The sequence below is a fragment of the Somniosus microcephalus genome, chromosome 11, assembly GCF_052327205.1.
Source record: "Somniosus microcephalus isolate GS21.2 chromosome 11, FLI_Smic_1.0, whole genome shotgun sequence".
Classification (NCBI taxonomy): domain Eukaryota; kingdom Metazoa; phylum Chordata; class Chondrichthyes; order Squaliformes; family Somniosidae; genus Somniosus; species Somniosus microcephalus.
In genome coordinates this window covers 103655295-103675232 of record NC_140997.1, presented here as the reverse complement: position 1 = coordinate 103675232, position 19938 = coordinate 103655295, and the positions used below count along the sequence as shown (strand labels likewise).

Here is a 19938-nt window from a genome sequence, read left to right as displayed (position 1 = left end):
AACAAAACAATCAGGGTTCCTGCTTCAGGTCACTGTTCAGTAACTGCCCTGCGAAGTGCAAATGTGGGCATAGAAACATAGAAGATAGGAGCAGGAGTAGGCCATTCGGTCCCTCGAGCCTGCTCCGCCATTCAATGAGATCATGGCTGATCATCCAAATTCAGTACCCTGTCCCTGCCTTCTCCCCATATCCCTTGATCCCTTTAGCCTCAAGAAATATATCCAACTCTTTCTTGAATATATTTAATGAACTGGCCTCCACCGCCCTCTGTGGCAGAGAATTCCACAGGTTCACCACTCTCCGGGTGAAGAAGTTCCCCCTCATTTCAGTCCTAAATGGCTTACTCCTTATCCTTAGACTATGACCCCTGGTTCTGGACTCCCCGGCCATCATAAACATCCTTCCTGCATCTAGTCTGTCCAGGCCTGAAAGAATTTTATAGGTTTCGATGAGATCCCCTCTCAATCTTCTAAACTCCAGTGAGTATAAGCCCAATCGACACAATCTCTCCTCATACGTCATTCCTGCCATCCCAGGTATCAGCCTGGTGAATCTTTGCTGCACTCCCTCCATGGCAAGAACGTCCTTCCTCAGGTAAGGTGACCAAAACTGCACACAATACTCAAGGTGCGGTCTCACCAAGGCCCTGTACAACTGTAGCAAGACATCCTTGTTCCTGTACTCGAACCCTCTTGCTACGAAGGCCAACATACCATTTGCCTTCTTAACCGCCTGCTGCACCTGCATGCTTACCTTCAGCGACTGGTGCACAATAACACCCAGGTCTCTTTGCACTTCCCCTTCTCCCAATCTATTGCCATTCAAATAATAATCTGCCTTCCTGTTTTTGCCACCAAAGTGGATAACCTCACATTTATCCACATTATAGTGCATTTGCCATGTTTCTGCCCAATCACCCAACCTGTCCAAATCGTACTGGAGTTTCACGACCTCCTCCTCACAGCTTACCTTCCCACCCAGCTTTGTGTCGTCTGCAAATTTGGAGATATTACATCCAATTCCCTCGTCCAGATCATTAATATATATTGTGAACAGCTGGGGTCCTAGGACTGATCCTTGTGGAACCCCACTAGTCACTGCCTGCCACTTGGAAAACGACCCGTTTATTCCAACTCTTTGCTTTCTGTCGGCCAACCAGTTCTCTATCCAAGTCAATACCTTGCCCCCAATCCCATGTGCCTTAATTTTGCACGCTAATCTCTTATGTGGGACCTTATCGAAAGCCTTCTGAAAGTCCAAATACACCACATCCACTGGTTCTCCCTTATCTATTTTACCAGTTACATCCTCAAAAAATTCCAGTAGATTAGTCAAGCATGATTTACCTTTTGTAAATCCATGTTGACTTTGTCCGATCCTGTCACTGCTTTCCAAGTGCTCTGCTATTACATCTTTTATAATAGACTCCAGCATTTTCCCCACTACCGATGTCAGGCTTACCGGTCTATAATTCCCCGCTTTTTCTCTACCACCTTTTTTAAATAGTGGGGTAACATTAGCTACCCTCCAATCCATGGGTACCATTCCAGAGTCTATCGAGTTCTGGAAGATGACCAGCAATGCATCTACTATCTCTAGGGCCACTTCCTCAAGTACCCTGGGATGTAGACCATCAGGCCCTGGGGATTTATCGGCCTTCAGTCCCATCAATTTTCCTAACACCATTTCCCTACAAATACTGATTTCTTTCAGTTCCCCCCTTTCGTCAGACCCTATGTTCCCCGACATCTCTGGGATGTTATTTGTGTCCTCCTTTGTGAAGACACGGTGGCATAGTGGTTAGCACTGTTGCCTCACAGCGCCAGGGACCCGGGTTCGAATCCGGCCTCGGGTGACTGTCTGTGTGGAGTTTGCACATTCTCCCCGTGTTTGCGTGGGTTTCCTCCGGGTGCTCCGGTTTCCTCCCACAGTCCAAAGATGTGCGGGTTAGGATGATTGGCTATGATAAAATTGACCCTTAGTGTTAGGGGGATTAAATACGTGGGGTTACGGGGATAGGGTGGGATATGTGTTGGTGTAGGGGTTACGGGGATCGGGTGGGATATGTGTCGGTGCAGGCTCGATGGGCCGAAATGGCCTCTATCTGCACTGTGGGGTTTCTGTGATTCTGTGAAAGTATGTATTTAGTTGGTCTGCCATTTCCTTGTTTCCCATTATAAATTCCCCTGATTCTGACTGTAAGGGACCTACGCTTGACTTCACCAATCTTTTTCTCTTCACATATCTATAAAAGCTTTTACAGTCAGTTTTCAATGTTCCCTGCTAGCTTACTCTCATATTCTATTTTCCCTTTCTTAATTAATCCCTTTGTCCTCCTTTGTTGACTCCTAAACTGCTCCCAATCCTCAGGATTATTGCTTTTTCTAGCCAATTTATATGTCCTCTCCTTGGATCTTATGCTATCCCTAATTTCCCTTGTTAGCCACGGTTGAGTCACCTTTTTTGTTTTATTTTTATGCCAAACTGGGATGAACAAATTCTGTAGCTCATCCATTCGGTCTTTGAATGTTTGCCATTGCCTATCCACTGTCAACCCTTTGAGTGCCATTCCCCAATCAATTCTACCCAACTCGCTCCTCAGACCATCGTAGTTTCCTTTATTTAAATTGAGGACCCTTGTCTCTGAGTCAACTACTTCATTCCCCATCTTAATGAAGAATTCGATCATATTATGATCGCTCCGACCCAAGGGGCCTTGTACAACAAGATTGCTAATTAACCCTTTCTCGTTACATAATACCCAGTCTAAGATGGCCAGGTCTCTGGTTGGTTCCTCGACATATTGGTCCAGGAAACCATCCCGTAAACACTCCAGGAATTCCTTCTCCACAGTATTGTTACTAATTTGGTTGGCCCAATCTATATGTAGATTAAAGTCACCCATGATGACTGCTGTGCCCTTATTGCACGCTTCTTTAATTTCCCTTTTAATGCCATCCCCAACCTCCGCCTTACTGTTTGGAGGTCTATATACCACTCCCACTAATGTTTTTTTCCCCTTAGTATTTCTCAAGAAAGGACTGGGCTCAGCTGTGATGCTCCTCCACAATCAATCTGCCCGTTTGATACTCCAAAGTAGCCATTCTTCAACGTTCACACTTGAAGAAAGCGTACCTTTCCAAAGTAGCCAATCAGAGGGCTGCTTAGTGCCCATGGATACATACCCTAGAATGAGTCCATGCCTTCAGAAGAACAGGACAGAAAGCTGGGGGAGGGGAAAATGTATATACACTTAAAAAAAACTAAGCAAAAATGTACTCTCCATTTTCACCTATTACTGAAGAGGAGAAATGTTCTGCTGCGTTCCATTAACTGAGTGAAGAGGTCCTGTAAATGCAAGGGTAAATACAGTACTCCACTTCTGCGCTCCTGGGAATGAAGCCTCACCCGCTTGAAACACATTTTGGAAAATTACGTGTTTAGCCCTTGACGTTCTGTGCATTAGGCTTGGAAAGTGGAAAATGTACCCTGTAAGTCTTAAGCATAGTGTAATGTTTGGAACTACAGTAGTCTGCAACAAGACACATTTTATTCTTGACATCAATAAAGGCAACAAGCACAACACTTGCACCCATTGTTACATTTAAATACTGATGACTGAATAATAAGACAGAACTCCCCCCTCACCAGTGGTGCATCATCAAAAAACCGCTGTGCCAAATGAGAGAGAACGTCATCAACAGACTGCCCATTGCCACACTGAATGACTGTTCCCGTTGCCTGTATGACTGCCACACGGACCTTTGAATGCTGGTGGGAGATGGTTTGCATCAGTGGTTTTATTAGCGATTCAGACTGCATGTGAAAGGTTTCTATAAAAAAGGAAATAACAGTGAATACAGTCCAATTTTACCCACAAGTCATCATGTACAGATGATCTTTTATCTGCAATCTTCTCCATTGATCACCCGTGATTACCTAGTGTGATAAAGGATGACAGGAGGGTTTCCTCTCCCTGTCTGATCAGAAGTTAGTTTTACTTTTTGCCATCATACGGTTTTTTTTCTTCTACTTGAGTTTCATGGTGACTTTTAGCAGATTTTATTTTTTTTTAAAAACTAATGCTCCTTTTTTTGGCAATTACACAAACAGAGTAAAATTAAACTCCTTCACAAACAAACTGGCTCATTTTCAATGAATGATCTGCTGAGTTTAACTTGCAACTATTCCGGTGGCACGGTCCCATGGGGAGCTCAGCAGCAGCTTTCAAATCTCAACAGCACTCTCTGTGGCATTAAACCACCCCATTCACAGAGACAAAAACTGGCAGAGTTCATGACTTATGGGTCATTAATGTAGAAAAACTGTAACAAATCCACTGTTGTGGAGCTTTTCTAATGTGGCACCTCTGCGTACTTGCAATGGAATTAATTAAAATACATTCATAGGCTCAGCATGGATACATTTTAAAGTATGACAAAGATTCAAATCCACAAGTGCAAGTGTCAGTTACTTTTACCAGTAGTATAAATATCTTATCAAAACACTAGGACATGCTGTATGGCTGGACGCCATGGACACCGCAAGTTTATTTTATCAAGATTTATTTTCAAATCAGATTTTTAGTTTTACAGTACACAACCAGTATGCGAAACAGCAAACTATTTTCATGAAGATCAATATAGGGTGAATAGCATCACAAAAATTATGACCACACATCAATGCTCATTTGCATGTAAACTGGAAGAACCATTTATCCCGCAACAGGTTCTCAAAACATTTATGCCATTTTAACGTGCATAGTCACAAACTCGGATACTTCGCAAAGCTGCAGCTCAGCTAAATTCAAATACTTTTCAGATCCTCAACATTGGTTGCAAGAAATATCACAGGGATGTGACAGAATGCTTTGCTGTTGCTATGCCACTGCAGACATCCAGAAACAGCCAGCACCATTCCAAGTGTGCGTTGCGTTGCTTTTATTGCTGGCACATGGCCACAAGTTGTAATTTACAATTATTAAAATGGTTATTAGGTTGAAAAGAAAAATATCTGTTCCAGTACAATATGCCTAGAATTAGGTTTCCTGCCAAAACTGTACATTTTGTCCCATTTAAAAAAAACTGCCTTCAGCCATTCTCCAGGCAGTCAAGTGACATTGTGCCAAGCCAAACTCCCTTAGAGTTCAGAGTCCAAAGTCCAGCTAAACCAAGATTTTGGAAGCACGGTAATGACTCTGACTCCACTGAGAACTGTGGGACTTGGTCTCTTGTTGTGAAACAGTTTTGTCAACACTCACCTCCCTGAATTTTCACATTGGTGACTGGTTGAATGCATGTCTATTTCCAGAGGTTAATGGCGGTACGTTTATATCTGCACCCGTAGACCAAGTTTGGAATAACTGAAGACATTTTTGAAGTATTTGTTTCTTGCGACATTTAATTCATGCTATAGCACAATCTTTGATATTTTTAAAACTTTTGTAAGCCACTTACTCTGCTACATTATTTTCCCCCTCTTCTAATCCTGCACGCAATTCACAAATGCTCATCGTGTGGGCATGCTTTCCTTCAGGACTCAGTGTTCTTAAAAGGAACACATTTTACATATATGAACACATATACCCAATGCTCTGGTTTTGTCTGCTTCATTCGATCTGCACAATGCCACAGATAAAATTGACTGCCACATCAAAATAGTTGAGGATGAAACGGAGAGAGATTTAAGGGCATTGTACTAGGCACTTAACATCTCCTGTCATTGTGGAACAGCAAGCAACAAAGCCAAAAGAATCCTAGACCATGTGGCCAAAACAGCAGAATACTAGTCACATATGAAAAGAGGGGGTTGGGAGGCAATCAGGTCCATCACGCCCGTACCATCCAGACACAATCCAACAAAATTTAAAGATTTATGAGGTTTCCATTCTGTGGATTTCGTTTCAGATGGTTCATTGCTCCATCTACTCCTCTGCCACCTTCAACAATGAATATGACATTCTCTTTTGTAGTCCATCTCCATATTTTTTTAAATATTCGTTCCTGGGATGTGAGCGTCGCTGGCAAGGTCAGCATTTATTGCCCATCCCTAGCTGCCCTGGAGAAGGTGGTGGTGAGCTACCTTCTTGAACCGCTGCAATCCATGTGGTGAAGGTACTCCCACAGTGCTGTTAGGGAGGGAGTTCTAGGTTTTTGACCCAGCGACGATGAAGAAATGGCGATATATTTCCAAGTCAGAATGGTGTGTAACTTGGAGGGGAACTTGCAGGTGATGGTGTTCCCAAGCGCCTGCTGCCCTTGTCCTTCTAGCTGGTAGAGCTCACAGGTTTGGAAGGTGCTGCCGAAGAAGCCTTAGCGAGCTGCTGCAATGCATCTTGTAGATGGTACATACTGCAGCCATGGTACGCCGGTGGTGCAGGGAGTGAATGTTTAAGGTGGTGGATGGGGTGCCAATCAAGCTGGCTGCTTTGTCCTGGATGGTGTCAAGTTTCTTGAGTGTTGCCTGGATGAGTGCAGCTCCAACAAGTGGAGAGTATTCCATTACACCCCTGACTTGTGCCTTGTAGATGGTGGAAAGGCTTTGGGGAGTCAGGAGGTGAGTCACTCGCCGCAGAATACCCAGCCTCTGACCTGCTCTTGTAGCCACAGTATTTATATAGCTGGTCCAGTTATTTTCTGGTCAATGGTGACCCCCAGGATGTTGATAGTGGGGGATTCGACAATGGTAATGCCATTGAATGTCAAGGGGCAGTGGTTATGCTCTTGCTTGTTGGAGATAGTCATTGCCTGGCACTTGTGTGGTGCGAATGTTACCTGCCACTTATCAGCCCAAGCCTGAATGTCGTCCAGGTCTTGCTGCATGCGGTCATGGACTGCTTCATTATCCGAGGAGTTGCGAATGGAACTCAACACTGTGCAATCATCAGCAAACATCCCCACTTCTGACCTTATGATGAAGCAGCTGAAGATGGTTGGGCCTAGGACACTGTCCTGAGGAATTCCTGCAGTGATGTCCTGGGGCTGAGATGATTGTCCTCCAACAACCACAATCATCTTCCTTTGTGCTCGGTATCATTCCAGCCAGTGGAGAGTTTCCCCCCGGATTCCCATTGACTTCAGTTTTACTGGAGCTCCTTGATGCCACAGTCACTCTCACCTCACCTCTGGAATTCAGCTTTTTTGTCCATGTTTGGACCAAGGCTGTGATGAGGTCTGGAGTCGAGTGGTCCTGGCGGAACCCAAACTGAGCATCAGTGAGCAAGTTATTGGCGAGTAAGTGCTGCTTGACAGCACTGTCAACGACACCTTCCATCACTTTGTTAATGATTGAGAGTAGACTGATAGGGTGGCAATTAGCCAGATTGGATGTGTCCTGTTTTTTGTGGACAGGGCATACCTGGGCAGTTTTCCACATTGTTGGAAAAAATTCTGAGGAACAGTATAAATCTTCATTTAGAAAGACACCGATTAATCAGGGGCAGTCAGCATGGATTCGTTAAGGGAAGGTCATGTCTGACTAACTTGATTGAATTTTTTGAGGAGGTAACAAGGAAGGCCGATGAGGATAGAGCATTTGATGCAGTCTATATGGATTTTAGCAAGGCTTTTGATAAGGTCCCTCAGGGCAGACTGGTCACGAAAGTAAAAGCCCATGGGATCCAAGGCAAAGTGGCAAGTTGGATCCAAAATTGGCTCAGAGGCAGGAAACAAAGGGTAATGGTCGAAGAGTGTTTTTGTGACTGGAAGGCTTTTTCAAGTGGGGTTCCGCAGGTCTCAGTACTGGGTCTGTAGTGTATGTACCCGTCTACCTTTAAGGGAACTACTTTAGGTGTGGCACTATTTGTTTGGCTTCTGTATACTGTAATACCGATAGTGACCACACTAGTATATAAGTGTTGTAGCAGGATTGCTGGGGCAGATTCGCCCGGACCTTCGAATAGTAAAGACCTGTTTTGTTTGTTACTTCTGAAGTCTGTGTATTTATTAACTGCACAACCCACAGACTTTACAGTGGTGACGAGTCCGATCGTACCCTGCGGCAAGATTACCAAAGCCAGAAGAGCGTCGAAGAGAGGCAACCGCCCTCGTCGTGCTGCTGGAAGGAAACACGAGGCTGCAGCAGGAGAAAAGCAGGAAGACTAACAACAAAAGCTGTATCAGCAACAGGCACTGACTACCCTTCTGCCACGGTGCGGAGTGAGCCGACCAGCAAGAAACAAGGCGGCCGAAGAGACTGTGAGTAGGGGAAGGTGGGGCAGAGCACTCGACCTCGGTCGAGGGGGAGCTGTGCCGGCCAAAAGTCGGGTCCAACGGCGTCGGGTGACAGCCGGACCGCGATCGGCGGGAAAAATCCGGGCAGCGACCGCAGCCACGAAGCGCTGAGCCTGCGAGTAGGCGCGGGAAGAGAAACCCAGCCGCAGCCGGGGAGGGAAACACCGGTCTGCGAGAGGGCTGGGGAGGCGAACGGGAACCGTGCGGGTGAGAGCCGGGTGCAGAGAGAGAGACTGCGAGGAGCCAGTCCAGCGGCTGAGCTGTTCTCCACCAACGGGGTACTCAGAGCCGGCAAAACCGAACGTGCGGGAGTGGGTGAGAGACACAGCCGAAAACGGGGTGAGAGACTGCGCGAGAGCCAGTCCAGCGGCTGAACTGTTCTCCACCAACGGGGTACCCAGGGCCGGTAGCACTGAACGTGCGGGTGAGAGAGCGACAGAGCCGGGTACGGAGAGAGAGACTGCGCGAGAGCCAGTCCAGCGGCTGAACTGTCCTCCGTTAACGGGGTGTACCCAGCGCCGGTAGAGCCGTGCGGGCGGGAGGAAAAGACATAGCCGAGTAAGGGGAGCTGTGCGGAAGCCAGCCAGCGGCTGAACCTGTCCGCTGTGGGGGAAGCGTACCCCTTCCACCGGGAAGAAACGCGGGAAGCCGCCATTAGGCGGAGAAGACGCCAGAAGCGGGAAACCGCCATTGAAGTGGGCGGGGCGAGAAAGGAAGAGCGGGAAACCGCCATTTTCGCGGGAAAACCGCCATCTTAGAAACAAACAAATAAATAAGAATACTTAAAGAAATACTGGTGCTGCTCCCAAGGGAAGAAAGATGCCTAAGCGAGGGAATATTAACGACTTTAATTCTGAAATAGAAGACTGGGCCACGTACGTGGAATGCATAGAGATCTATTGCGAAGCCAACAAAATAGAGGAAGACGACAAGGCGATAACATTGCTAAACTCGATGGGGGCAAAAACATACGGGCTCTTGAAGCATCTAATAGCACCAAATAAACCAGCGGATCAGACCTTCGAAGAGATTGTGGCTGTGCTGAAGGACCACTTGAACCCCACACCGCTGATGCCGGCTGAACGATTCAAATTCTACGCAAGAACGCAGAAGAAAGATGAAAGCAATGCGGAATACTTGGTCGAACTGCGTAGGCTAGCGAAATACTGCCAGATCGGAGGGAATCTGACAGAAGCGCTGCGGGACAAGTTCGTATGCGGATTGTCCAAAGAAGGGACGCAGAAGCGACTACTGGAAGAGAACGACCTCACACTGGACAGGGCTGTCCTTATAGCTGCATCGCACGAAGCCGCAGCGAAAGGAACGGCGGAAATGCAACTAAAGGCGGCGGCACTCGGGGTGGACCAAATTACTTCAAGCACAACAAAATGCTACCGTTGTGGGAAGACAACACATGACCAGAATCAATGCTGGTTTAAGAACCAAGAGTGTAGGAAATGTGGCAAACTGGGTCACATCGCGAAGGTATGCCGGTCCGGGAAAAAGACCAATAATCAAAGGAAGCCACCACAAGAAAAGTACAACAAGGTACACAAGGTGGCTGAGAAGAGTTCAGACGAACAGAATTCAGACTCAGACCCAAACAACCAGGAGCTGGGTAGGCTGAGAATCCACAATGTGGGTAAAGAAACGGATCTACAGGCCATCTGGGTCATACTAAAAATAGCTGGAGTCCAAGTAAGGATGGAGCTGGACACTGGATCAGCTCTATCAGTCATCAACCGAAGGGACTACCACCGGCTATTCTCTCACATACCTTTAAGAAATACCAAGTTCGTATTACAGACATACACGGGGCATAACGTATACCCCGTGGGAAAAATAAGAGTCAAGGTGAGAGATAGGGGTAAAGAACACCCAAGAATGAACTTGTACGTATTACCTGAGGGAGGACCACCACTTCTAGGACGGGAGTGGATTAAGAAAATAGACATGGAATGGCATTACCTAAAAGCCATAATGAGGGAGGACTCGGTGCAAGCTATTAGCTCAGATTCTGAAATGGATGATGATAAGGCCAAGTCGAATATGGAAGACAAGGCTAAAAGGGACTTGCCGACGATGGGAAAGAAAACGAAGACATGCAGAAGGACTTATGGTACCAAGAAGAATAAAGCTGCAGAGCAGAACTCCAGGTTGACAGAGAATTCTGAGCCTGTTCAAGCAAAGGATTCATCCATGACGGAAGAACACCGAGCTCGGACGCAAACTTATGTCAAAGTACGACAACAATTAGAACAGTTGAGTGACCGTCTCGTACAAGAGATGAAAAATATGGAAAGGTTCTGGGACACCGAATGGGAGAACCTGGAAAGACTACAGAGACAGCTAGCTCAAGCAGAGAGCGACCATAGAGCCATCGTGGTCAAATACCAATCACATTCCCCTGATGCTGTTCAGGAACTAGAATATTTACAGAATGAACCAAAGGAAGAGGAATCTTCAGGGAGCCAGGATTTTATTCCAGTTCTTCTCTACGACTCCTTACAAGCAGAGTGTGAGAAGTTGAAAGAACAGTATGAACAGGCCCAGGCTACAATTCTGGAGGGGGTTAACTCGGCAGCCTCCGAAAAGCTAGTTTCAGTAGAAGCATATGAACAACTAAAGGTTGAACACGAGCAAGAAGTCCAAAGGCTGCAGGGAACTCTTGATGAGCTCAAGGCCAAGACAGACTCATCGGTAGGAGCTCCATCCATAGATGAGAAATTAGAGGTGAAAATCATGGCAGAGCATGAAAGACAGGATGTCCAAGAACTTATAAAAACATTGAAGGACACCCAAGACAAATATGAGGCGACAATGACCGAGGTTCAACAACTTGAAGAACAGATTCAACTGGGAATCCTTTCAGTGGAAGAACAGGACACTGTAAGAATGGTCCCTGAACATGAACTAGAGAGCATCAGGGCGCAACTTTTCCGAGCGCTGAAAGCCAAAGTTCAAGAGGAACATAAGGTGGAAGTATTGGAGGAAGAGGTGGAGGAAATGGAGAAGACTCTGATCCACCGTGTTCCCAGGGAAGAGTTAACGGTCAGCCAATTCCTTCATATGCTGAAGGACAAGACTCTGCAAGGGGAACAATCTGAACACGAGCTTCAATCTTCAGGGGGAACGAGTTCGGAGCTCTCAAAGGTCACGGAGATAGCTGAGGTGGCAACACAAATTTTACAAGGATGCCAAAAGTACGTTGAATCACGTCAAGGTGAACAGAAGAATGTGGAAACCGTTACTTCAGTAGAAGGGTTAAATAGCCTGATAACGCAATTACCGATGGAAAGGAAGGTATTGAACTCACAAATGAGGTCCGTCGTGAAGGAATGGCAGATAACCCAGGAAGAGCGGGATGAATATGAATGCATGAAGAAGGCTTTTCAAGAAAGATGTTTAGGGAAGGAACCACCGTCAGCTAACGTCCAGACGGGTGAGGAGGAAGAAGAAGTCTCTCTCGCTGGCCTAACTCAGGACGAACCCGAATATTACCATGACCTGTTGAGTGACACTGAATATTACGAGGATGTGGTCTGCCCAGCTTGTGATGAAAACTCTCAAAGTGCTGAAATCCGGAGGAAGCACTTAAGGTCTAAGGAACATAGAGAGTTGGTGGCGCTACAGCTGGCAGCCGAGAAAGGAGCTCCGAGAGTTTCAAAAAGGCAGAAAAGAAAAAGAAGCAGAAGATAATAACTGTCTAAAATATTAGCACTTCTACCATTCCAGGCGGGACATTACGAAAGGAGCTAAATTAGTTGAAAAACTGGAAAATGTCAAGACAGCCAGTTGGTTGTAAAAGTCCGCACTGCTGGTTCAACAGGACGAAGGTTCAAGCTGTTACGTCAAGAAAAAGGCTATGGAGGAGTCACGCTAGCCAGGTAATCCGGCTACACCAAAGAAATGTTGTTCGGAACGAGTCAAGATCAGAGACTGAATCTATGAACTGTTTCCGCAGAGACTGAACCTGTGAGCTGTTTCCACCGAGATTATATTTGTAAATTGTTTTATATGACATTGACTCCACCGAGATTATATCTGTAATTTGTTTTATAGGAAGTTGAAGATATGTATGTTTAACGGGGACTCTAAGTAATAAGCTAAAAAGGGAGGATTGTAGTGTATGTACCCGTCTACCTTTAAGGGAACTACTTTAGGTGTGGCACTATTTGTTTGGCTTCTGTATACTGTAATACCGATAGTGACCACACCAGTATATAAGTGTTGTAGCAGGATTGCTGGGGCAGATTCGCCCGGACCTTCGAATAGTAAAGACCTGTTTTGTTTGTTACTTCTGAAGTCTGTGTATTTATTAACTGCACAACCCAGAGACTTTACAGGGTCCTTTGCTTTTTGTTGTGTTTATCAATGATTTGGACCTGAATGTATGATTAAGAAGTTTGCAGATGATACAAAAATCGGCCGTGTGGTTGATAATGAAGAAGAAAGCTGTAGACTGCAGAAAGATATCAATGGACTGGTCAGGTGGGTAGAACAGTGGCAAATGGATTTCAATTTGGAGAAGTGTGAGGTAATGCATTTGGGGAGGGTTAACAAGGCAAGGGAATACACAATAAATGGTAGGACACTGAGACATGCAGAGGATCAGAGGGACCTTGGAGTGCATGTCCACAGATCCCTGAAGGTAGCAGAACAGGTAGATAAGGTGGCTAAGAAGGCATATGGGATACTTGCCTTTATTAGTCCAAAGATGTGCGGGGTTAGGTTGATTGGCCATGATAAAAATTGACCCTTAGTGTTAGGGGGATTAAATACGTGGGGTTACGGGGATAGGGTGGGATATGTGTTGGTGTAGGGGTTACGGGGATCGGGTGGGATATGTGTCGGTGCAGGCTCGATGGGCCGAAATGGCCTCTATCTGTACTGTGAGGTTTCTGTGATCTGTGATTAGCCAAGGCATAGAGTATAAGAGCAGGGAGGTTATGCTTGGACTGTATAAAACACTAGTTAGGCTGCAGCTAGAGTACTGCGTACAGTTCTGGTCATCACATTACAGGAAGGATGTGATTGCATTTGAGAGGGTGCAGAGGAGATTTACGAGGTTGGGGAATTTTAGCTATGAGGAAAGATTGAATAGGCTGGGGTTGTTTTCTTTGGAACAGAGGAGGCGGAGGGGAGACCTAATTGAGGTGTATAAAATTATGAGGCGCCTAGATAGAGTGGATAGGAAGGACCTATTTCCCTTAGCAGAGGGGTCGATAACCAGGGGGCATAGATTTAAAGTAATTGGTAGGAGGTTTAGAGGGGATTTGAGGAGAAATGTTTTCATCCAGAGGGTGGTGAGGGTCTGGAACTCACTGCCTGAAAGGTTGGTAGAGACAGAAACCTTCATCACATTTAAAAAGTACTTGGATATGCACTCGAAATGCCGTAACCTACAAGGCTATGGACCAAGTGTTGGAAAGTTGGATTCGGCTGGGTAGTTCTTTGTCGGCCGGCACGGACAAGATGGGTCAAATGGCCTCCTTCTGTGCTGTAAATTTCTATGATTCTATGACTGTCGGGTAGATGCCAGTGTTGTAGCTGTAGTGGAACGGCTTGGTTAGAGGCGCGGCTAGTTCTGGAGCACAGGTCTTCAGCATGACAGCCAGGATGTTGTCGGGGCCCATAGTCTTTGCTGTATCCAGTGCACTCAGCCGTTTCTTGATATCATGTGGAGTGAATTGAATTGGCTGAAGACTGGCTTCTGTGATGGTGAGGACCTCAGGAGGAGGCCGATATGGATCATCCACTTGGCACATCTGGCTGAAGCTGGTTGCAAACACTTCAGCCTTGTCTTTTACGCTCGCTTGCTGAGCTCCATCATCATTGAGGATGGGGATATTTATGGAGCCTCCTCCTCCTGTTAGTTTTTTAAATGTCCACCACTATTCACGACTGGATGTGGCAGGACTGCAGAGCTTTGATCTAATCCGTTGATTGCGGGATCGCTTAGCTCTGTCTATAGCATGCTGCTTCCACTGTTTGGCATGCATGTAGTCCTGTGTTGCAGCTTCCCCAGGTTGGCACCTCATTTTTAGGTACACCTGGTGCTGCTCATGGCATGCTCTTCTGCACTCCTCATTGAACCAGGGTTGGTCCCCTGGCTTGATGGTAATGGTCGAGTGAGGGATATGATGGGCCATGAGGTTACAGATTGTGGTGGAATACAACTCTGCTGCTGCTGATGGCCCACAGCGCCTCATGGGTGACCAGTTTTGAACTACTAGATTTGTTCTGAATCTATTCCATTTAGCACAGTGGTCATGCCACACAACACGATGGAGGGTCTCCTCAGTGTGAAGATGGGATTTCGTCTCCACAAGGACTGTGCGGTGGTCACTGCAACCAATGCTGTCATGGGCAGATGCATCTGCAACAGGTAGATCGGTAAGGACAAGGTCAAGTAGGTTTTTACCCCGTGTTGGTTCTCTCATCACCTGCCGCAGTCCTAGTCTGGCAGCTATGTCCTTCAGGACTCGGCCAGTAGTGGTGCTACCGAGCCACTCTTGGTGATGGACAATGAAGTTCCCCACCCAGAGTACATTCTGTGCCCTTGCGACCCTCAGTGCTTCTTCCAAGTGGTGTTCAACATGGAGGAGTACTGATTCATCAGCAGGAGGTTTCCTTGACCTGAAGCCATGAGACTTCATGGGGTCCGGAGTCAATGTTGAGGACCCACAGGGCCACTCCCTCCCAATTGTATACCACTGTGCCACCACCTCTGATGGATCTGTCTTGCCGATGGGACTGGACACACCCAGGGATGGTGATGAAGGAGTCTGGGACATTGGCTGAAAGGTACGATTCTGTGAGTATGACTATGTCAGGCTGTTGCTTGACTAGTCTGTGGGACAGCTCTTCCCTTTTTTGGCACAAATCCCCAGATGTTAGTGAGGAGGACTTTGCAGGGTCGACTGGGCTCGGTGTGTCATTGTCGATGTTGGGTGGTCCGTCCGATTTTATTCTTATTACTGTTTTTCGTAGCAATTATGTACAACTGAGTGGCTTGCTGGGCCATTTCAGAGGGCAGTTAAGAGTCAACTACATTGCTGTGGGTCTGGAGTCACATATAGGCCAGACCAGATAAGGACGGCAGATTTCCTTCTGAAAGGACATTAGTGAACCAGATGGGTTTTTACGACAATCCGATAGTTTCATGGTCACCATTACTGACATTAGCTTTTTATTCCAGATTTATTTAATTAACTGAATTTTAATTCCCCAGCTGCTGTGGTGAACTCACGTCTCTGGATCATTAGTCCAGACCTCGGGATTACTAGTCCAGTAACATAAGCACTATGCTACCGTTCCCAGTGAGAGAGGAATCACCAGCAGCTGCACAAATGGTCTCAATCTTTAAGATGAAGAAATTCATGAGCTCTGCACATCTGGTGTTGGAACTGAGGGTGGAGGAAAGGGACTTGAGCAAGCAGTTAACTGAGGATGAGGAATTTTGGGTTGTCCTTGCCCTCCAAGATTATCCTGGAGTAGTAGGCAGTTTTGCTTAAAGAGAGAGACATGTGGTAATGCCAGATCAAAATTCACCAAGTCCACTGTTTATAGCCCTCTGATTTGAGGAAACAAAGATGGGAACCACACTAGGTTTCAGCAGTGGACTGATGCAGGGGTGGAGACGGGCAATGTTATGGAGGTGGTAGTCGGCGGTCTTGGTGATAGAGAGGATATGGGGTCGGAAGCTCAGCTCAAAGTCAAACAGGACGCCGAGATTGCGAACAGTGCGGTTCAGCCTCAGACAGTGGTCAGAGAGGGGGATGGAGTCAGTGACTAGGGAACAAAGTTGTGGCAGGTACCGAAGACAATAGCTTCTGTCTTCTCAATACTAAATTGGAGGAAATTGTAGTGGTGAGGTAGAGCTGGGTATCGTCAGCGTAGATGTGAAATCTGATGTTGTTGTTTTCAGATGATGTCGCCAAGTGGCAGGATGTAGATGAGAAATAGGAGGGGGCCAAGGATAGATCCTTGGGGAACTCCGGAATAAACGGTGCAGGAGAAGGAAGAGAAGCCATTGCAGAAGATTCTCTGGCTATGACTGGATGGATAGGAATGGAACCAGGCAAGGGCAGTCCCAAAGAAAGAAAAAGAACTTTGGGCTGTCCTTGCCCTCCAGGATGATCCTGGAGTAGTAGGCAGTTTTGGAGAAACATGGTACAGGTAGTACTTGATGGGGAAGTGCCAGATCAGGCAATGAATGACCAGACCAGACATTCACCAGGAACGCTCAGGTTTACAGCCCTCTGATTTGAGAAAACAAATATGGGAACCAAACCAGTGGAATGGCAGGGGTGGGAGATGGTGAGCAATTGGGAGGGAACAAGAGTGGCAGCGGCAGGGGAAGAGATCAGTAAGCCCACAGCAGCACGTGTTGCGGTGGGTGACAGCCAGAGAACACGGAGTTTGAGTCTGAATTTTTAAGGAAGCATTTTTTTCCATGTGATGGAGACAGAAGAAGTTAATCGCTCGACCATTGGCGGCCTTGCCTTCAGCTGCCGAGGCCCCAAGCGCTGGAATTCCCTCCCTAAGCCTCTCCGTCTCTCTATCCTCCTTTAAGATGCTCCTTAAAACTTACCTCTTGCTCGAAGTCAAACTTTGGTAACACTCCTGTGAAGTGCCTTGGGATGTTTTACTACGTTAAAGTCGCAATATAAATGCAAGTTGTTGTTGTTTTTCCCAACTACCTGGCCTTTGGCCTACTATTCTCCATGACATCTCTGCAACTTACTAAATCACACCCTCTCCAACACCTTGTCCCCACTAAAATCATTGTACTCTTTCACCCTAGTCGTCCCTCCTGGTATACCCTTCATCTCCGCTCCCTTTAGACCAAGGGATGCAGACTTGATCGTCTTTGGCAGACAACTGGCCTAATCATCCATCAACAGATTTGGCTAGATCATATAAAGCACTACCGGCGGGTTGTGCTCTCCATCACGAAAACCGTCCACTACTCCAAGATCATCCAGGACAGTAAAAATAACACCAGGCTTCTCTTCGCTACCACTAACCATCTTCTCACACCACCCTCTACTGCCACCTCCTCCTCTCTCATCTCCAACAATAAATGTGAGGCGCTCATGGGCTTGTTTATTAAAAAGATCGACAACATCCATTCAACTGCTTCTGCTTTCAATTCCCTCCCTTCCCCCAGCCCATCAGAGCTTACTTCCTCTCCGTTTTCCCTCTGCCCTAACCCTAAATTTGCATATTTCTCTCATTTCTCTCCTGTTTCGCTCCTTGTCTTTTCAAAGCACACCTTGTCAATGAGACCGACCTCCTGCTCTCTTGACCCTGTTCCTACCAAATGGCTGACAACCCAACTTTTCTTCCTGGCTCCCCGTTAGTGGATTTGTTAATGGTGCTCTCTCCTCCGGTATTGTCCCCCTTTCCTTCAAATCTACCATCATCTCCCCACTCCTCAAAAACCCAACCCTCAATCCAATGTTCCCTCTAATTTTTTTTTGTACTGAGCAGGCTATGAACTCCTTTGAGCGCGACCTTTTCATCCTTGAGCAAATTTTACTACAACAACAACTTTTACAACAACGGTACCAACAGCAACCACTTAAAAGCATATATACAGTAATGCCATATTGCCACCACACCGTCTCAAATCATGAGACAATCAGACAAGGTTCTACACAAGTTTAACATAACTTCTCTGCTTTTGAATTCCATTCCTCTAGAAACGAACCCCAATGCTTTATTTGCACTTTTGTGGCTTTTTAATCTGTGTTGCTACTTTTAATGATTTGTGAATCTGTACCCCTGTATCCCTTTGCACCTCTACTCCATTTAGTCTCTTATTTTCCAAGGAGTAGGTGTAGTGTATGTACCTTTAAGAGGAACTATGTTTTTGAAGCCCCTGTATACTGTAGTACCAGTCGTGACCACTCGGGTATATAAGCCTGTGTAGCGTCTTGTGTTGTTAGTTCACCTCCAGACTTTGTTCAGTAAACACTTGTTAAATCAACTCCTGCATTCCGTGTCTCCATTAACACACGGATCTAACAGTGGCGACGAGTTAGAAATGAACTTACCTGCAATTCGGCAGCACCTCAAGGGGATCGATTCCTCAGACGAAGGTCGAAGCCAGAAGCAAGGAAAAAGCTTGGTCTCCAGTCTGTGGTTTCCCCAGCTAAACGGGCTGGTGGCAGGTAGTGCACTGATCCTTCCTGGGCTGCGGCGGGCTAGAGCTCAATCGGGTGGCTCTGCAACGGGGCCGGGCAGCAAGTCGGGAAGCAGAAGCAAAGAGAGGGTGGAGCACTCAGGGCGTGGCCGGTGCTGCAAAGTAGGTCGGCATTTGGACCGAGCAGAGGGAGGGGAAAGTCCCAGAGGGTCCGCTCCACGACGGGAACGGTTCTCCAAGAAACGGAGAAACTATTGAAGCGATATATAAAAAAAAAATAGAAATACCGCGAAAAGCTGCAGGTCGCAACAGGAACCGCGGAGAACAGCGTTGGCAGCAGCGGCAGCGGCGGGAGGCGCCATCTTAACTCGGCGGGGAAGAAAGAAAAGCGCGGGAAGTGCCTTTTTAGATTTTCAAGATGCCGAAGACTGGCAATAATACTGCTTTCGATAGTGATATAGAAGATTGGACCACATATGTGGAAAGAGTGGAGGTATATTGCAAGGTGAATGAAGTAGCGGATGATAAAAAGGCATCGGTACTTCTAAATCTGATGGGCGCAAGGACATACGGGCTGTTACGAAACTTGATCACTCCAGCCAAACCGATGGACAAGAATTTTAAGGAGATTGTTGATACCTTACAGGAGCACTTAAACCAAACACCGCTGCTGATAGCGGAACGATTCAAATTCTTCAGGAGGAATCAGCACAAGAATGAAAGTAACGCTGATTACCTCACCGAATTACGAAAGCTGTCAAAGCACTGCCAATTCGGGGCAGGACTGGCAGATTCTCTCCGAGACAAATTCGTCTGCGGTCTCCTATGCGAAGGAACACAGAAAAGACTACTTTCTGAGAAAGATTTGACACTGGACAAGGCTTTCAGTGTGGCTGTATCATACGAAGCAGCAGCAAGAGGAGCTGCAGAGATACAGCAAAAGCCACAGGACTTCGGCACCCATGAAATGACACGGGGTTTCGAGAGATGTTATCGCTGCGGCAGATCCACCCATGACCAGAAGGACTGCTGGTTCAAGGACAAAGCATGCAGGCAATGTGGAAAGATGGGACACATTGCACGTGTATGCAGATCTGGAAAGAAATCCGCTGACAGTAAAAAGGTCAATAAGGAAAAGTACAGAAAGGTACAAATGATGACGGACAGTAGCTCCGAAGACCAGAAGAGCGATAGCGACTCCGGAAACAAGAGACTAAGCTGTCTCAAATTACATAATTTAATTGCCAAAGAAGATTACCAGACCATTTGGGTTACCCTCACGATAGCGGGGTCCCCAGTCAAAATGGAGCTAGATACAGGATCAGCTCTGACCGTCATGAGTCGACGGGATTACGAGTGGCTATTTCCGCATATACCTTTGAAAGACACATCCATTGTCTTGAAGACATATACGGGGCAGAAAGTATACCCCAGAGGGAAAATAAGGGTGCCTGTTGTATACAACGGCAAGGAAATACAGAAGTTGTATTTATACGTTCTGCAAGATGGTGGTCCACCGTTGTTGGGACGTGAATGGATCAGAAAGATACGTT

The 19938-nt window shown here is 46.6% G+C and overlaps 1 protein-coding gene across 5 annotated transcripts in view; it reads right to left on the bottom strand.

Moving 5' to 3' along the window:
* Nucleotides 1–19938, bottom strand: part of dnaaf5 (dynein axonemal assembly factor 5) — a 279409-nt gene that overhangs the window by 248806 nt on the left and 10665 nt on the right. For all 5 annotated transcript variants that reach the window (XR_015079991.1, XM_086001145.1, XM_086001144.1 and 2 more), the window contains exon 2: nt 3650–3834. Coding sequence is in view for 4 of the 5 variants with exons in the window: in XM_086001145.1 (XP_085857271.1) it covers nt 3650–3834 (185 nt within the window). In the remaining variant the exon portion in view is untranslated. The remainder of the gene's footprint in view (nt 1–3649; nt 3835–19938) is intronic.